We start from the raw sequence: 18,936 nt of genomic DNA, 5'->3' as shown, positions 1-18,936 counted from the left end.
CTGTCATGGAAACATGAGCAGAGGGTTGAAACCAAGGACTATCAAAGACTCCAAACCTTCACGAACACAAAGGTGTTTTCATCCAAGGTGATGAGTGAGAAGTGCAGCTTGAGCTATCTTAAATGCACATTGTAGACACTCGGCTGCAGATATTAACGGAAACGTGTATGTTTTGCTCATCTTTAACTGGATTTTGTGGTTTGTCGAGTTTCTCACATGATGTTTGAGGGCTGAGGAGAAAAAAAAAAACCCGTGAAGCATTTTCATTTCAACAAGGGAAACCACCATCAAACACAGACAACATCTCATCTGTTGGCGGCTTCACTTCCAGCGAGTTACTCTCAGTCAACATGACTGCTGCCGGCGGTGAGTACCTTATCAGAGCTGTTAGTTAAAAGGATGCAGGGTGCACTGCGGTGAATGAATGCATGTTTGAAGAAATATAACCTTGAGTGACAATTACAGCTGATCAAAGTTAGTCTATCAGACGAGCCGATATATACTGACACTAATACTTTAATTGTTTTGTTCCGCAACTTTTTAAAAGGCTAAGAGCCAAAAAACGTGGGAGCCATGACACGTGCACATGTAGCTTGTTTTTAGGAGGATTATTTTCTCTTATTCTATGCTGCTATTAGCTAAAAATGCAAATGGAGGTTTAACAGTGGTATGAGGGAAATGTGCCCAAACGAAACATTTAAGTTGGTTTTCACCTATCAGCCGACGTTCTTTTACTGAAATAAACTAAGACATTATTTCACTGACAACAACTATTACATATATGTCTAATTTTCCATGACAGGAGCTCTCAGAAATGGCAGTGATTGATGATCAATAGCTACTACGAGCCAATTTTCTGTGTAAAACCAGTACGGAACTGAGACATTTCGATGAGTTTAATACGACTGCCTGGAGAGGAAGTGTCACATGTCATCATAAATCTAAAACTGAATTGAGTTCTTTTTTTATTAGTCCCATAAGGGAAATAACACAATTGCAGTTTTGACCAAAAGGAAAAAAAAACCAGAATGATCTCACTGCAGCGGAGCTGGAAGAGCTTCTGACTGAAGGCTGGTTTGATCAGCATCCTCCTTCCACACAGTCACCTCCAGGGACTAAAGATGGTTCTGATGCTGCTGCTTCAACACATTTCTTTATTTATTTAATTTTTAAACTCATTTCACTAATGACACTGACAACAAATCAGTCAAAAAAACAGAAATTCTGTGTTCTTGGAGAGGATTTGGGGAGTTTGAGAAGTCGTCACATGGGTTTGGAGACAAACTGGTGTCATGACGTGCACATATTAAATCACCTACCTGTAATTAAACTCTAAAAATCTCTCAATTTGTTTTTCAGATCTCAAAAGCCTCCTGCCAACAGTGTTTATGTGGCTAATCCATGTCAAGGTGAGAAAATCAAGTTCTGAAAATGAACTAAAGCACACCAACGAGAGGCGAGAACAGCACTAAGGCCACCCTTCCCCTGACAAGCACCATTTCCTCAGAAAGGAAGTGTTTGCTAAAGATGCACAAATTTAAAGATTTTTAGCTCCTCTCAGAAACAACTCTGTCTGTGGTTTGTTTAGGCAGGTGACTTCTGGAGGTAGTGAGAGTAGCTGCATGTTAAATGTCAAAACGGCCTAAATGGTGACTGTGACACAGTACAAAGAAAGCACTTTAGTTATAACTGTAATGTTTTTAAACCCCAAACAAGTGCTTTTGATATCTAATTAATGTTGGAATATTTTCAAGACTTTCACTTTGCAGACAAACGGCCAAAATCAGAGGTTCGACCTGCTGTTATCGCTCGTTTTATGTCAACAAAGATGCAATTTGAGAGGCTTGAAGACAGGTTCCAGTCCTGAATATCCGGCATGTTTTATCATTTCAACAGCCAGTGGGGGAGAAGATGTGTGAGTGCCGTCAGTGAGGAGTTACAGCCAATAAGAGCCCGAGAGGCAGGGTCAGGTGCCACAACAGGGCAAAACCTGGAAAAGGAAAATTACAGTCAACAAACATGACAGAAAGCGTCATGAAGAAATGAAGATCTCTTTGAAAATCCGAGCAGATATTTGGTTAAATGTTAGCTTAGACAACCACGCCTCTTTGAAGCTGTCAGCCTGTGATGTAATGACCGACTTGAGAGAGAATCTGTCAGTTTTCTGCAGCAACCAGGTGAAAAAACAGAGCCACATTAATGTTAACGTTAATGACAAAAGAGACTTCTCTGCATGACAGCTGGAACTGATGAAGTCAGCATGTTGAGGGTTGTGCAGGTGAACAATACAGGGAGGAGACTACTAGTCTGAAGGTGGCTTAAGCTCAGATGTTATGGCCTCAGCTCAACCAGCAGGAAACAAAGGTGTTTAAATAAAGTTTTACATAATGTGACACTTGTGTTTGTCTGGGCTTCAAAGTCATGTCCCAAAGTCCTGCATTTAAATCAGACACCTGCTCCCTCTTTTTGTGGCTTAAAGGAAACACGAGACTGACATTAGCCCTGATTGTAAACACTCACCTCAGTCATATTTCCTCCTGCGGCGTGGAATTATTTTGGGTCATATATAAAATTATTACCAAACAACCTATCTGGTCGCTTTTGATTGGAGGACCTGGGGGGAAAAAGCTAATTTGCTTCTTACTTGATCTTATTTGATCGGTTTTACTGTGTTTGATTACAGTCTTGCTTGTCTGAAGATGGAGTGAATACAACTTTCGTTGATGACGTGGATTACAGCTTGACCACCGGCACGGATTACGATAACTATCAAACAGTTTGTGTGAAAGAATCGAACCGCAAGTTCCGCCTCTGGTTTTTTCCGATTTTGTTCTCTGTCATCTGCCTGCTCGGGCTGGCAGGAAACCTGATGGTCATCCTCACCGTCTTCTACTTCAAACGACTCAAGACCATGACGGATGTGTACCTGCTCAACTTGTCCTTCGCAGACCTGCTCTTTGCTCTGTCACTCCCCTTTTGGGCAGCCAATTCCATGGCAGAGTGGAAGCTTGGCCTGTTCATGTGCAAAGCCATGTACACCATTTACAAGGTCAGCTTCTACAGCAGCATGTTCCTTCTCTCCTTCATCAGCATTGACCGCTACTTTGCCATCTCCAAGGCCATCTCTGCTCACCGCCACCGCTCAGAAACGGTCCTTTTCAGTAAGGTTTCATCAACAGTCATCTGGGGGATGGCACTGGTCTTCTCCATCCCAGAAATGGTGTACACCAACAACGCTAACAATACCTGCTCCCCTTTCTCCAGCGGTAAGGACGACATCCGCATCAGCATCCAGTCGACACAGATCGCTTTGGCTTTTGTCCTTCCGCTTCTGGTCATGAGCTTCTGTTACACCTGCATCATCAAAACACTTTGCCAAGCTCGCAGCTTTGAACGGAGCAAGGCCGTCAAGGTGATTCTCGCCGTGGTCGCCGTCTTCCTGGTATCCCAGGTGCCTTATAACATGGTCCTCTTCTGGACCACAGTTACCATGGCAAGAGGAAGCAACAAAAGCTGTGACTATGACAACCGTCTCCTGTATGCCACTGATGTAACGCAGTGTGTGGCCTTCCTGAGGTGCTGCCTGAACCCCTTCGTCTACGCCTTTATTGGGGTGAAGTTTCGTAATGACCTCCTGAAGCTACTGAAGGACTTCGGTTGCATGAGTCAGGAGAGGTTCTACAGGTACACCTGTGGGAGGAGGAGGAGCTCAGGAGCGTACAACACCGAGACCAGCACCACGTTCTCTCCTTAAAGCGGCGTCTCCACAAGATGGACCTTTAACCCATCCAAGTGCAAGGCTCGTGTGTTGCATCAGGCCTTAAACAAGAAGACAGCTTTACCTGTACATAGCAGAAGTTATCATATGAAATATAAATGAATGCTTTAGTTTTTGCTGATTTTTTTTCATTTTTCAGCTTTGGCCTTTTCTTGGATTTGCCACCTTGTTGTATTTCAAAAATATTCTCAGTTTCTTTTGTAATCTTTTGAGGAGCATCTAACTGTACATTAAACTTGCTAAAGAAAAACTGCCCCCTGTCTCAATTAATCGTTTATTTTGAATAGTTTGCCGTCTTCTATGCTGCACAGCAACCCAAAACTCCCAGAACAACGCCAAAAGTTAATCGCTTGCTCCATCTCTGGGATAATTTTCATGAAAACCTGTTTGAACTGTTTGAGTAATGCTGCTCACAAATAGACCAACAAACTTAACCAACTGCATGGACTTATTGGTTATAATTAAAGATTCATCTCACTGAAACAAGACTCAGATAAGCTGAATACACCAGCTTTTTGGGTGGTGTGAATCTGTTAGTGTTCTATTGTTTAAACCAGCTGGCGTCACTCTGATTACATTGATTTCAATCTGAAATCGCTCTGTTTCGGTAGCTTAACTTTCACATTTGGATTTACATGACTTAAAGTTTTCTGTTTTTTAATGCAGAGAAGTTATCAATTCATCAATGTTTAATTTCTTGCATAAAATCTAATTCATACAACAGAAAATAACCACCAAGATGGACCGAAATCATTCCAGTGGATAAATATCTGTATTTTTGCTGCATCTGATTAAGCTGCAGCCTGAGCACACATTCCTCATGTGGTCATAAAACAAAATGCAAGGCAGTTTATGCGTGGCCCCTTAAATGGAAACACAAGGCAGTTTATTTATATTGCACATTTCATACACAGGTGCAATTCAAAGTGCTTCACACAGATACGCAGTCAGTGCATGATGGTCAGTAAAAGTAAAGATAACAATAAAGAAATAAGTAAAATAGTTCAAAGATAACTAAAACATAGAAACAATCAATAAAAGCATAAAAACATAAACATAATACAAGATAAAACATTGAAAACAAACAAAATTAAAAGTGTGAGTTAACAGAAAGCGTCTGAACAAAGTTAAGTCTGGATTTAAACTGTCTGGATGCTTTCAGGGACTTGGTTCCAGAGGTGAGCAGCATAGTAACTGAGTGCCTCGTCTTTAGTACTCACCATGGGTTTGTCTGCAATGAACTTTTGTTGTGGTGATATATATCGCTGAAACATATCTGTTAGATACCTCGGCCCTTTCCCATTAAGTGATTTAAAAACCAGCAGCAGTGCTTTAAAATCAATCCTGTAACTCACTGGAAGCCAGTGGAGGGATTTCCATAGGAGGGTTCAGTGCTCTGTTCATTTTGTTGCTGCTTTGTGCATCATTTGGAGCTGTTTAAGGGTCTTTTTTGGAAGACCCGTGAACAGCCGATCACAGTAGTCGACCCTACTAGAAATAAAAGCATGAGCTAGTTTCTCAAGGTCATCTTTGGACATAAACCAATGATTTTTCACGAAAAATTTGATCAATTTGACCTCAGAAGAAGTGGCGTGACGTAATGCTGCGCCCATGCGGGACAAACATGTGCACAAAATGCTGGAGAAACTGCTAGAGTAGGAATTCAAGATTTTCTGTAACGTGTGCAGCAGACCTGCAGTTTCCTGGGTGTTAGTTCCACATATATGATGCAAAAAACTGAAAGCAGCCCTTCTGTGTTTAGTGTTAATTGTAGGAACCGAAACCAAACCTGTTCCAGTTGACTAAAGATGTCTGAAAGGTTCAAACAATGCAAGAATAAGCTGAAGTATTTTGGCTAAAAATAAAGTAAAGCTTTGTAAAACAACAGCAGAATGTTTGAATCAACTCCGGACAGGAAGCCATTGTAGATACCTCTGAAATGGAGTGATATGAATATGTTCTGAATCAGCTGCAGCTGCCTGATAAAACGCAGTAAAAACACCGTTACAGTAAGTCTTCTAAAGAGAAATACATGGTGCAGCTTTTCCAAACCACCCTGAGGCATATATGTTTTGTTGGATTGCATAATTGGTGCACATTTGAGCATTAAACATGTTGAATAAAAGAATCTCCAGCACAGATCTCTGTGGGACTCCACCTGTTGGTTTTTTCCACTCAGATTACTTATAGACACAAACTAGTCCCTGTCAGTTAAACAGAATTCAAACCAGTTTTAGGGCTATGATACAAATGAACTTGTAAAAGGTTACAACTCAGCAAACAGATTTTCCTCATCTCAGCTGATTCCTGAAGTCTTTAATTTGTTAAAACCCTGATGAAACATTGAGGCACTCCAGGCCTTTAAGTTACACAAGATTAGAGCAGTATCTGTGATGAACTGCCACCTGGGCAGGAATGTGTTGAAACCTCCACTGAATTCCTCTGCTGTGCTCCCAGATGCAGTTATTTGCAACTGAAAGCAAAACAAAACTTCTAAAAAGAACAAAGCAGGATTGCCTTGCACCAAAAGGGGTGAAAGGAGCCATTACAGAGTGTGAAAGGTGACGAGTAAAGCAAACTTTTAAGTTAAGCATCTCTGTTATCACTCAGGTTAAAAGGTACTTGTTACATTAGTTCCAACTGTTTTAATTTGATATATAAAGACTGACAAACTATGTTGTTTTACAGGTTTGAAAATAAGCTTGTTGAAGTTTTATTCAGATTGGTTTTGAATAACTGTTTCAGTTTTGTGCCCTTTGATCTTATTGTTGAGATGGAAAAACACCCCTGCAGCCATAGATATTTCACTGTAATATGAATCATGAGCTGAAGCAGCAGGGATTCCTGATCCTTGCTGCTGATAGGCTCATCAGGAAAAGGGTTGGGATCACATTAATAAAACCTTGCAACACACGTGTGAAGCAGAACAGTGAGAAAGAAACACAGCGTCAACGCAGAAGAATCCTTACCGGAGGAAAAAAACAAGGTATGAGGACTTTTCTTTACTTTGACATAGATAGGAGTTCCTTTAAGGTAGAAATATGCCTTAAAACCAGAGACTACTTAAAAGAAAACAAGCATGTTCATGTTTTCATTTTAAAATCTTAAAGTCTGAATTACAGCTCATGTGTCAGCGTTAAATTTCATGTTCATTTCATTGCTACTGACTGAAGTGACCTGACTGTATATGATACGTAATCTAATCCATGCGCCTGTAAAGTAGAAAATGCCTAAAAATAAATAATAATAAATAAAAAAAATGCGAATTTTCATTAAAAAAAATGTTCAACTTTTCCAGATCTGTCTCTAAGTTTTGGGTGTTGCAGGGAAACATTGATGTAGTCATGGCAACAACTAGTCAGCTGGGTGACTCACTGAGCGCCACACCTTGTCTGAAAGGCAGACACTGAGAGACGGTACGAGCTGATCCTCCCGCCGGCACAGCCAGGCCTTCCTTAGCAGCTATTCATGCTGATATCAGCACTGAAACGAATCAGTCATGCAGCGGGCGCCATTACTCACCAGGTGGCTTATGCAAGCTCTAATGTACACACTCTGAGATAAGTTTGTTTTCCTTTGCAGCAACTTTTGAGCTGGTTCATTTTCATCGAACCCTTCTTTAAACCAAGAGAAACTCTTTGGCTGCAGCTCAGGAGAACAAGTATGATTTAAAAAAACACTATAATGTGTATATGAAGACATCAAATCCATAAAAAGATTTAAAAAAAAGAGCAGAATGATCAGTCATAACATTTGTTTACCTGCAATATGTAAAACCTCCAAGATTCAGCTGATTTTGACTCCAAGCAGAGCAGAACCACATTTAAGTGTTTTTCCCAAACCAGCACAGACACTGGGAATAGATCAAAGGAACGGGTTTGTTTTTGGAACAAAGACAATAATTTAAGTCTGATTTAAGTCTGTAAATAAGTTGGGAAACAGACCAAGAACTTTATGAGCTTTAAGACTGATAAAGCAGCGAATCCCACCCATCATACAACGAACAACAGTGTGCAAGGTTCACGATGAACCTCAGAGTTTCCTTTTATAGCCTTAACTGGAGATTTAAAGGTTGAAGATTCAGCAGCTTCCAAGTTGCATTTGAGACCACCAAGAGTTTTGTTTTCTTAAGATTTTAAAATCTTGTTGTAAGTGATAAGTTTTAAAATGATGAACAAACTGAATATGACAGCAGTGAAATATGTTTGCGTATTAAAGCTAATGAAAAGGTGAAGCTGGCCAGGACACACCTCACAAGTTGAAAAGGAGCTTTTGATGGGTAGCAAAGAGAATAAAAGCCAGTGTAACTGATCCCTCTCCATTGTCCCATTGTTTTTGGCAGGCTCAGAAGACAGAAAGCTCCCCTAAAATGATGCCTGCAGCTGAAGGCATGTCCCACGTGATACCGAGTCATGTTCTGAGAGTGGGTCAAACCATCCGTCTGGACCCAGCGCAGAACACAGGTCTCACAGAGTCCAGCAGTGACTGCGATGACCCCGAGCTCGACATTTCCCTGGAAAATCTCAACCAGCTCATCCTGGAACTGGATCCGACTTTTGAACCCATCGTGGTCAACAAAAGCCCGACACGCCTCAGCCCTCAAACAGGTAAAGAGCCTTTTTAAAGCCCTTCTTTATTTCCACATCGCTCAAACTTGAGGTGTTTTATTGCCTGGCTCTTAAAAAGGAGCAAAACCACAGTAAAATGCAACAAATGCAAGTTCAGCCTCTGAAAAACAAAGCGTACTAAAAGCAGTCATCGTCAGGAACAAATGGTGCCGCCAGCCTGCGGATCTGAACACGTTCGCACTGTTTGAGACCATTTTCACTGATGATTAAACCACATCTGCAGCCGAGGGATTAGTGCACAGACAGGAACCACACCCCGTATATTTCAAGAAAGAATTACGGTGTTACAGCAGCATATTTACTCAGAACTGCTGACATCAGAAAGTGTGTACAAGAGGCAACACAGAGGCAAGATGGATTTCCTGTTGCTCGTCTTTCCTGAGACGTGGTTGCTTGCTTTTTTACGAAGGTGTCCTGTGTGGGTGAAAAACTTCATAGGAAACCAAGCAAAAATTAATAAGAAGTCAGGCTGTTGAAAAGTTATTTAAAAAGTCACATGACTAGTACTCATTTCCTATTTTTAACGTGCCGTCTTGTTACCACATATACACCAAAGCACCTACCTACAGTGGACAGTTTGAGCCAATAATATGCATATTATTCATTCTAAGTAACTTCAGCAGTTTCAGAAGGTACTGGTCTGACTCAAACACTGACCACAGGCTCCTGTGTTTCACCTAAGGCATAAATTCACCTACACAATGATGCACATCAGTCCTAAAGAGCACCGGAACAAGCTGAGACTCCTCCTGATTTGGTGTTTTTGCAACAGGAGAAATTCACACTCAAAGTAACTAGTTTGGACGCCGTGACCCGCCTTCTGCATGTTCCTACACGGCAACTATGAAGGTTTTGTTTCCAGGGGAGTTTCAGAAACTATGTGTTTGTGTACAGAGGCCGAGCCCACGTTACTAACAGAACCTCAAAGCCTAAAAACGGCAGCGTTTTTCATTCCTCACAACATGCTTTCAGGGTTTTTAAAAAGAAGTTCTTCTCCATCCTCAGACCACATGTGCTCAGGTGACACAGATGACGTCTCCCACCCGGTGCTGGTTGCTAGAGGATGTTCCAGCTCGTCACCCAGTATCCCAATCCCTACAAACAGCTGCAGTCCCCACGGCTCGTTGGTGTTCTCCAACTCCCCGACATTCTCCCTGCCTCCGCTTCCCTGTGGAAGCGCGCCCAGACGAATTCCCTCATCCAAGCAAGACATTTCTCGGGGATCCCTGCTCTTGTCACCTTCCAACAGAAACAGCGCCACCTCCCTCCTCTCCATGTCAACATGCTCGGACACCAGCTACATCCTCGGCAGGTAAAACCCATGAAAAAGGAAGGACTACCGTAAAACAAGAGGAAAATGTACATTTTATCTCTGCAGCCAAGAGTTTACTTATTATCCTGCAGTTTAACTGGTGTAAAGTCATTTTAAAATGTAAGATTTAATCACATTTATGATCAATCTGATTAGCACTTTCAATCAAAACACAACATTGCACATTAGCTTATAATAAACATGAAATAATACTTCCCAACTCCTCCTGCCCCGAACTATCACCGACTCCAAATCCAAAGAACTGAGAGGTTTTATTCTGCATAAAAGATTCAATACAAGGGACTTAAGAACTAAAAAAGCAGCAAATAATTGAGACATGATGCTGAGATACTAAAAGAGAGAAGATATACTGTAAAAGTAATATAAAACCACAAAAATGAATAAATTTAAGAGTTAAAATAAAGATAAAAAAGACAAATTGGGTGATAAAACTGAGTGAAATATAAGATTAGATAACAGCAAATGTGTCCTTTTCTGCTGAACTCAGGTCTTTAAAGGGATGTTTTGTTTTTTTAGGGGAGGTTGCTGCAGAGCACTCTCAGTTTGGACATTCATAGAGGAATCCTGATGGCGGAGCTTAGCTAACATCTACTCAGAAGGGCGCCACAAAGGAGAAAACATTAAAAAAAAAGACATCATTTGAGTTTATTGTGGTGTTGGACCATAGCAACCTGGACCAGTGTTTACTAAAACTGTGAGGTTGCGTTTTACTGACCCATCATTCTCCAAAGTTTAAGTAAGAACATAAGCATGTTTAACACTATGAAAAAGATAATTATTGTGTTAGTTTGACCAAAATCTGACTTTCAAAATTCATCATTCATCTGACCGAAATCATATAAAAATTAATTTGTTGAACATGCAAATAATGCAGCTGGAGACTGAATGTCTGCTGTATGGACACCTTCAACTAGACTTAAATAAGCCTAAGTGCTATGTGCATGCTCCATTTTTGTAAAAAGTGTATATTCAGACAGCTGAATCTCCAATTAAGTTGCTCTCGTTCACATATTTTTCTGAGTCTTCTGTGAGCAGCTGCGTCAGACTGGTGGTCACTTAAAGCATTTCCAGACTGTCGCTCTGCTCTAATAAAACCCCCAGCTTACCTAAATGTACCACGGTCTCCCACAGAGATGGCGTGGAGCAGCAGAAGGTTTTTTCTCAAACACTCCACGGCGTCTCGGCATCAGACAAACATCCAAAACACGTAAAACCTTTGGAAGAGTCCCAGAATGAAAGCAAATCTGTCAAAAAGGCAGGATTGAGAGCATTTTAGAAACCAATAGGGGGATTTTTAAAATCAGTTCTGGAGCACAAGTTGCAATTGCTGAGATTTTAAAACTTCTCTGTCTGGTTCTAGGAAACTTACTTATGCACATACAGGTTTGATGTCAGGCAGGGAACTCAGGAAGAGGACCTGGACGCAGAGTACAGGAGTCAGCTAACAACACTTTATTCTTAAAAAAAAACTTTTGTTCCCAGAGAACAAAAGGCGCCTCAAAAAGAGGGAAGATCAGGAAAAGCTCTAACTTAACCTAAAGGCCTATGAAATAGAAAAAGGCAATAAGCCAACCAAAAATCACTCTTACGAGGAATTAGTAAGACTATAACTTAAGACTTGACTATGACAATATGGCCAGGACGGCACAGGACAAAGGGAGATGCAGACTATAAGCACACATGGAGGGAAGTGGGGAGCAGGTGGACACCATCAGGAATCAGGGAAGACGATCAGACTGGTGACACATGAGGAAGGGCAAGGAATCTGAAACTAGAGGAGAGTTGATTTCCAAAATAAAACAGGAAGTCACAAAACAAAGGTGGAGACAGGACAAAAACTCAACATTTAGTGAGTCAAGTCTTAGTCTTAGTCTTAGTGAAGATAAACTCTTTCAGGGAGACCAGAATGCAGAGCTTTGCTGTAGTCAATGCAGGTAATAAAGAGCATTTGTGTTCCTACAGCTTAGGAAACTCAGTTGAAGTCGACATGTTTTGATAAAAACTACAGACTATACAGTGCTGTTATGATCTGTGCTTTTTTCTCTCCTCTCTGCATAGCAACCTGTCCTTGGCCGGCGAGGATGCAGATTCTCCAGAGAGCATCCCCGCCTGCACGCCATACTCTTTCAGCGATGGGTCCAGAACTCGGCCGTTTGACAGCAGGCCTTCGCTGACTAAGCAAGGACATCTACAGGAGCTCAACGGCAAAGGAGCACGGGGCAGTCCCACTTCACTCTCCGGGTCACCCACCGATATTCCCTTGCTGCTCATCAACGGAGCGCCACAGCCGGATCTGAACAACCACAGTTCTGGACCAGTTGTTGACTTTCACCAGAGCATCCCGGCGTCCCCCTCGAAACAAAAGTATTCAGGCTTCCAGGCCTATTTTAGTGGAAGCGAACCCTCGATGAAATTTGTCATGGACACATCAAAGTTTTGGTTCAGTCCACATGTCACCAGAGCAGAAGGTGAGAAAGCTCTGAAGCTACGTCATCACCTAGGAAATGTAAGTTTTCAACTGTTCCTGAACATTTTCTGTGCTGCTGTTTTTCTAGCTGAAGCTTTTTTAAAAGACAAGGAAGCAGGGACATTTGTGGTGAGAGACAGCACCTCCTACAGGGGAAGCTTCGGTTTGGCCATGAAGGTGAACCAATCGCCCACCAACTTCACCGCTGCTGCTGATCCAGGTAAACTTCTCCTAGCAGTTAAGCCATTTTATTGGACCGTGTCCTGGGGTACAAGCAGAGTAGGAAAATCAGTTATTTATCAGAAATATAACAGCAAAACTCCTCTGCAATGGGTGGTGAAACACTCCCTTTACAACTTGTTCTCGGATGCTTGGTCAGAAGCTGTTTTGAAAGCAGAGGATTCCCCTTTTGGACACAGAGGTTTTTATAAAGTGGTAACATAACAGTTGTGGGACGTGTTGCTTTGCTTCTGCCAGTGGCTGAACTTCATCCGGTCCCAGTGCCAGGAAAATTAACTTTACAAGGCTAAACTAAGAAAACATTTGAACCCGCGGGGCAGGGGGCGGTCACCCTCCCTTGTGACCCAATTGTTGAAAAATGCATGCTAAAGTGCCTTCTTTGGAGCCAAAACGCGTGCTAAAGTGCTCCCTGGGAGCCAAAAAGCGTGCTAAAGTGCCCCCTTGGGAGCCAAAACGCGTGCTAAAGTGCTCCCTTGGGAGCCAAAACGTGTGCTAAAGTGCTCTCTCGGGAGCCAAAACGCGTGCTAAAGTGCTCCCTGGGAGCCAAAATGCGTGCTAAAGTGCTCCCTGGGAGCCAAAAAGCATGCTAAAGTGCTCCCTTGGGAGCCAAAACCCGTGCTAAAGTGCTCTCTCGGGAGCCCAAATGCATGCTAAAGTCTCCCCTGGGAACCAAAACGCGTGCTAAAGTCTCCCCTGGAAGCCAAAAAGCGTGCTAAAGTGTCCCCTGGGAACCAAAATGCATGCTAAAGTCTCCCCTGGGAGCCAAAACGCGTGCTCAAGTGTCCCCTGGGAGCCAAAATGCGTGCTAAAGTGCCCCCTTGGGAGCCAAAACACATGCTATAGTCCCCCCTGGGAGCCAAAACGCGTGCTAAAGTGTCCCCTGGGAGCCAAAACGTGTGCTAAAGTGTCCCCTGGGAGCCAAAACACATGCTAAAGTGCCCCCTGGGAGCCAAAATGCGTGCTAAAGTGTCCCCTGGGAGCCAAAACACATGCTAAAGTGCCTCTTGGGAGCCAAAACACATGCTAAAGTGCCTCTTGGGAGCCAAAACACATGCTAAAGTGCCTCTTGGGAGCCAAAACACATGCTAAAGTGTCCCCTGGGAGCCAAAATGCGTGCTAAAGTGCCCCCTGGGAGCCAAAATGCGTGCTAAAGTGTCTCCTGGGAGCCAAAATGCGTGCTAAAGTGCCCTCTACAATGGTGAGGAAGCGCCGTATGTGCCCCCGCCCTTCAAAAAGTGCGCGCCACTGACAATCACATAAAAGATTCTGTTATCATGAGAAAAGACTTCTTGTAATGTTGCAATAATAACATAATTAATCTGTTATAACGAGCTTAATTATCTCAAGATAATGAGATCATCAACTCAGTGTCTCAACGGCATTAAACTGGTGATTAAATGTGGCTCCAGAAGGCCGCAGCAGCACAGTGAAGGACTGTTGCCATTTAACGCTGCCGGTGTGTCACTTATTGCCTGAGAGGGAAAACTGGTGACATGCAGCAGCAGAACAGTCTCCCATGTGTGGAAAAGTGAAGCTGAAGAGATTTTTAAACTGTGCTTTATGGGTAAAATGGACTGGAGGTGTCTGCTGAACACTGGAAACAGCTGGAAATGAGAATGTGTTCCCCTCTCAGCTTGTTAGTCTCGGGCTTTTTCAGGTTACCCAAACAAATTAGGACTGAATATTTTGTTCATGCTGTTTCCTTTAGTTATTTTGATTTATTATCATTACTTCTTTACAAATGGGATGCAGGCTGCCCTTTGTGAGTGTTTCTCTGGATCCAGCTGCTGCTGCCTTTGAGGAACAGAAGCCCAGGATGGGAACTGTGGAGCATGCATAGCTTTCCCAGGCATGAACTTGACTCCTAACTGCATCATCTGGGTGTGCTGCTGTCAGTCAGTCTAACATGTTTACATGTGCTTTAAAAGATAGGTCAACAGTTGTTTTTCTCTGATGTCATGTGCACGTACTGACTGTGACTCCAGCAGATCCTCTTCCTGTACCGCCCTTTGGATTTGTTTTGTCTGAAGCCTGTTTCTGCCGACGCTGAGAGACAGATTTCCCCCAGATAAGAAACAAAAGATGGTCAGATGCAGGAAATGGAAAGTCTTTGCCACAACAGCCACAGTCAGACAAACAACACGAAGCCAAAGAAACACTGCTGTCGAACTGAAAGTCAGAGAGAATAACTCTGCTGATGCCCTATCATATGCACGTTGTTTTTCCAATCCGGCACAGCTGTGGTGAGGCTGGAAACAGCGCCGGTAATTTTCCAGACGCAGTGTATCTTATATAAACACAAAAGAAAACCAGCTGTTTATGGCGCTGTAAGCAATCAAAGAGGGAAAACAGTGATCTCACGGAAGAACTTTGAGGTTTATTTATTTAGTTTATTCCATGTTAGAAGCAATTTGCAGCGCAAAATGCTTTTCACATAACGGCTTAATCCAGGGTCGCTGGGGTCTAAGCCAGCTGTGCTGCACACCTGTCCATCACAGCGCCACAAACAACCTCTTAAGGTCAGTTCAGAATCACCAGTTAACCTTTTTGGATGCTGTGAGGAAGCCGGAGTACCCGGAGAAAACCTGTGCATGTACAGGGAAAAACATGCAAACTCCACACAGAAAGGCCCCAGCCGGGAATCAAACCTGAAGCTTTCCTAAAAACCCTAGATTTTGAATGTGTTCATGAACCAAAACAAGATGTATTGATGTGCAATAGTTATTAGATTCTGATTTCAGTGGTGACATGATACAGGAAGCAGGGAGGATGGAACCTGGTGGATAAGGAGAGTCAGCCTGAGGGGAGAGTAGCAGACAGGAAGTGTGGTTCTGTCACTCTTCGCTGTTGTGATTTCCTAAGAGCCTCATCCGGCAGGCCTTCACAGAGGGGCCACCCCTTCACAGCTGAAGCCAGTGAAGCCATCAGGGTGATGAAGCTCATGCACCATCTAAAAACCAATGGGGTCCGGTTAAATAGCCTTTTTTTGTTTTAAATGATCGAAATGGAAGTATCTGGAGGCTTCTAACAGGCAGGAGCTGGTTGAATCGTCATCAAACTAAAGAGCCTCAGTGCCTCTGTTATCATAGGAAACACAGGAGCATCGCTTATGAAAGGAAAGAAGATAACTCTGACAATGAAAGGAACAGTTTATATCAGACTGATATGATTTGTAAGGTAAATCCTCCATAAAACAAAATGGAAGAAGCAGCTGAGCTTAGCTGAGGAGGTACTCTTTGAGCTTCACTGCTGCAGACCCTCATCACAGCTTCACTCTGGTTTTTATGATAAAGATTTATTCATATCAACAGAATCTTTTGCAGTTTTTGCAGATTTATTTTCGATTTTTCACTCTTCAAATAAATAATTTACACATAATTTACACATAATTTTGACCTCATCCCTGGAAGGTGGGGTAGACCAAGCTCAAAAGCACTGCTGATGTACTTTATATACTGTTGCAATCGTTTCAGATAACTGAATAATATATATAATCAGTTATCTGAAGGCTGATGATACGGTTCCACATAACCGTTGTCTCTGTTATTGAATCCTCTCTTTTTCATTTAGAAAATCTGATTTGTTTCCCAACCCTCTTGGTATTTGCATAACTTGCAGTGCCTCTTTGTTTTTCACATATATCGATACCACACATTGTAAATTATGCTCAGTGACTGAAAACAGCTCACTTTTGTGTGACAGGAGAGAGCAGCTCAGATCTCATCAGACACTTCCTGATTGAATCATCAGCTAAAGGTGTTCGTGTCAGAGGCTCTTCTCAGGAGCCGTACTTCGGTAAGTAAAGCTTTCAGTTTTCTTCTGACCTCACAAAAAAAGTATTTGGCATCTCATTCTGAGGTGTAAACGGGGTTTTTCTGATGGGTTTGGAGCTGAATCACGTCTGGTTCTTAGGAGATTCGTTCTTATTCTTACCAGACGCTCATGGCAGAAGAAGAAGATTAAGTTCAAGTGCAGATTAAAACTGTTTTCCAAGCTGTTCTAAACCAAATCTGTGATTCTGAATCTTGCAGGAAGTCTCTCTGCCCTGGTCTACCAGCATACGATATCTGCTTATGCTTTACCCTGCAAATTACTGCTCCCCTCCCAAGGTAACTAAGTCCTAATAGCTAGAAATGTTCCTGTGTGTGAAGGAAAGTGGCAGAAAAATTCAAATCTTATCTTTTGTTTGCCTGTTACAGATCTGGACACGGCAGAGGAGAGAGCCAATGAAAAGGCTGCATCAGAGGATAACAATAAAACAGGTGAGTACTGCTACAGAGAAGTGTATTCTAAGGTCCTGTGCTAAATATAAGAGCCCACACATCAGGGGGTGATGGATAGGAATAAAGACACATTTAATGTAATCAACCAGGGGGGTTTTATCAGACTGATCAGAAACTAGACAGCCCACACAAGATTCATTTCCTGTGGCTGCGTCAGGTGCTTTTCCCCGTCGACCTGTTCCTTCAGGACAAAAGCACCAGGCCCATAGACTGACTAAAAGGTGGATTCTGACTTAGAGCCAGTGAGGAAGTCCAGCCTCACTGACAGCCTCAAAGTGCTGGTTCCAAAACATCTCCCTCTACAACAGACTCGCCTTCAAAGTCGGTCCATTTTCTAACAAGTCACTGGAGCTTCGAATTCTGATAGATACTAGTTTAACTTGCATCTGATACACTGACATTTCTCTAGATTAATAGCTGCACCGTATTCTAGTGCAGCTATTGATGAATGACGGTTCTTGATGCAGCCCCGTCTGCAGGGATCAGAGGTCACAGGTGTCCATTTAGACTCGCTTCCTTGTCCTTTACACATGGAAATTCCTTCAGATTCCTTAAATGCTTTAATGATATTCTGCTCTGCAGAGGGAGAAATATACAAATCCCTTCCAATCTTTCTTTGAGGAGCACCGTCTTCAATGATGTTTCTCACACATTTGTGGACAAAGTGGAGATCCTCTGATCATCTTTGCTCCTCAAACCCGTCATGGGGGCTGCTTTTGTTCCAAAACATGATTACAATCACCTGTTTACATCATCCACATGTCCCAACTTTCACTGATTTTTCATGGTAAAAACCCTCCAGAGGGAACTGAAAGGGGCTTTTCTTTTATATAGATTTGCCACCTGTTTATGTGCATTCATCCTCAAAGTTTAATCACAACGTCTTTGTTCTTTCCTGCAGCCTGTAATTTTGTCTACCTGAATGCGATCCCCACCGAGATGCTGACAGGTCCCTGTGCGGTGCAGAGGGCGGTGTCCTCGACCTTCGAGAAGGCCCCAGGCTCTTTCACACCTACTATCGTCAACCTGAAGGTTTCGCAGAAGGGTGTCACACTTACAGATATCAACAGGAAGTAAGAGCAGGCATCCTGTTGGCATGCTGCTGAGATTTCACTGACTGTACACCAGAATGTTGCCGGTGGCGGCTGTGGTTTGTGTGCAACATTTTGACCACTCTTGTTATTGCAGGCTCTTCTTCAGGCGCCATTACCCCTCACATCTGCTGAGCTACAGCGGAGAAGACCCAGATAATCGACAGTAAGTGTACAGACTCACACATTTGTGTCTAAATATTGTGCAAACTCAAACGTTTTTTCAATCCTGCAGGTGGTGGAGCGGTTCAAGCTTTGGTGCAAGGTAACCTGCACTTAATATATTTTACACTATCAAAACTATTTTTGCTCTCTTGTACAAGTTGATAACATATTTTTCTTTCGCTGCACCCACAGGCTCTTTGGTTTTGTGGCTAAAGGGGTCGAGGCCAGCATGGAAAATGTGTGTCACGTCTTTGCGGAATACGACCCCCTGCAGCCCTGCAGCAAAGTTGTCGAGTTCATTCAGGCTGCCATAGCCAAGCCATAGCTCTGAGAGGCCTCTGCTACCTGCTTTAGATTATAAATTCTACAAATGATCTGTTTGTTATGGTGGTTACTGTCAGTGTTCCAACTGCTGCCATTGAATTGGACAAGTTACTACATCTGCTGCGGTGGAACGCAGTTGTCAGAGCAGAATCTTGCACCATAGCCAGATGATAAAATTCGTAAATCATCTTAAACCACAGATGTAATTTTGGCACAGGTGAAGATATTTAGTTCAGGACTGAAAATCAGTAAAGCATGACCAGAACAGACTGAGGTTCCAATAAAATATGACGTGCTATAGCTAAAATATGTATCCAGCTTTTAATGCTCCATGTTGTTGCAGAAACCAGCGCCGTCTTTATAGGTTAGGACATGTTAAAGCAGTGGATTTGTGTTATTTCTTCAGGTAGAATGATGCTCCTGAGTCTGCACCTGCTGATGCCGTAAGATATACTACTGAGGGATTTAGACTTGAAGAAAAGCAACTGATATGTCTGCTCATTTCAAAGCAGAACCTCTGCAGATTCCCTCCCTGTATAGTTCTGTCAGAATGTATTTATTATACTGCACTCTCTGTAAATTTAAGACCTTTTTTTTTCAGTTTTGATGAAAAATAAAGATGTTGAA

General features: G+C 42.6%; 2 protein-coding genes across 2 annotated transcripts; both read left to right on the top strand.

The window, feature by feature from the left end:
- Positions 1-112: 112 nt before the first annotated feature.
- ccr7 (chemokine (C-C motif) receptor 7) lies at positions 113-3,788 on the top strand. The gene is made up of 3 exons (XM_072383726.1): positions 113-366; positions 1,360-1,409; positions 2,684-3,788. Exons 1-3 carry the CDS (start codon positions 351-353, stop codon positions 3,752-3,754), a joined length of 1,137 nt encoding a protein of 378 aa, XP_072239827.1. The 5' UTR covers positions 113-350; the 3' UTR covers positions 3,755-3,788.
- Positions 3,789-6,719: 2,931 nt separating this feature from the next.
- Positions 6,720-18,310, top strand: LOC140305182 (tensin-4-like). The gene is made up of 12 exons (XM_072383936.1): positions 6,720-6,764; positions 8,121-8,385; positions 9,412-9,718; positions 11,798-12,207; positions 12,295-12,426; positions 16,149-16,241; positions 16,478-16,555; positions 16,646-16,708; positions 17,631-17,802; positions 17,918-17,986; positions 18,056-18,085; positions 18,178-18,310. Exons 2-12 carry the CDS (start codon positions 8,148-8,150, stop codon positions 18,308-18,310), a joined length of 1,725 nt encoding a protein of 574 aa, XP_072240037.1. The 5' UTR covers positions 6,720-6,764; positions 8,121-8,147.
- Positions 18,311-18,936: the final 626 nt, after the last annotated feature.

Source organism: Leuresthes tenuis, unplaced genomic scaffold (assembly GCF_036924035.1).
Source record: "Leuresthes tenuis unplaced genomic scaffold, fLeuTen1.0.hap1 SCAF_4, whole genome shotgun sequence".
NCBI classification, from domain to species: domain Eukaryota; kingdom Metazoa; phylum Chordata; class Actinopteri; order Atheriniformes; family Atherinopsidae; genus Leuresthes; species Leuresthes tenuis.
The sequence above is the reverse complement of the archived record's forward strand: the minus strand, read 5'-3'. Positions and strand labels throughout refer to the sequence as shown.

Excerpts from the sequence above, each read along its gene's own strand:
- ccr7 (XM_072383726.1), top strand. Across the intron at positions 1,410-2,683 it reads TGTGGCTAATCCATGTCAAG|TCTTGCTTGTCTGAAGATGG; the intron begins GTGAGAAAATCA and ends GTTTGATTACAG.
- LOC140305182 (XM_072383936.1), top strand. The coding sequence starts at position 8,148 with ATGATGCCTGCAGCTGAAGGCATGTCCCACGTGATACCGAGTCATGTT. Across the intron at positions 9,719-11,797 it reads ACCAGCTACATCCTCGGCAG|CAACCTGTCCTTGGCCGGCG; the intron begins GTAAAACCCATG and ends CTCTCTGCATAG. Across the intron at positions 12,208-12,294 it reads ACATGTCACCAGAGCAGAAG|CTGAAGCTTTTTTAAAAGAC; the intron begins GTGAGAAAGCTC and ends CTGTTTTTCTAG.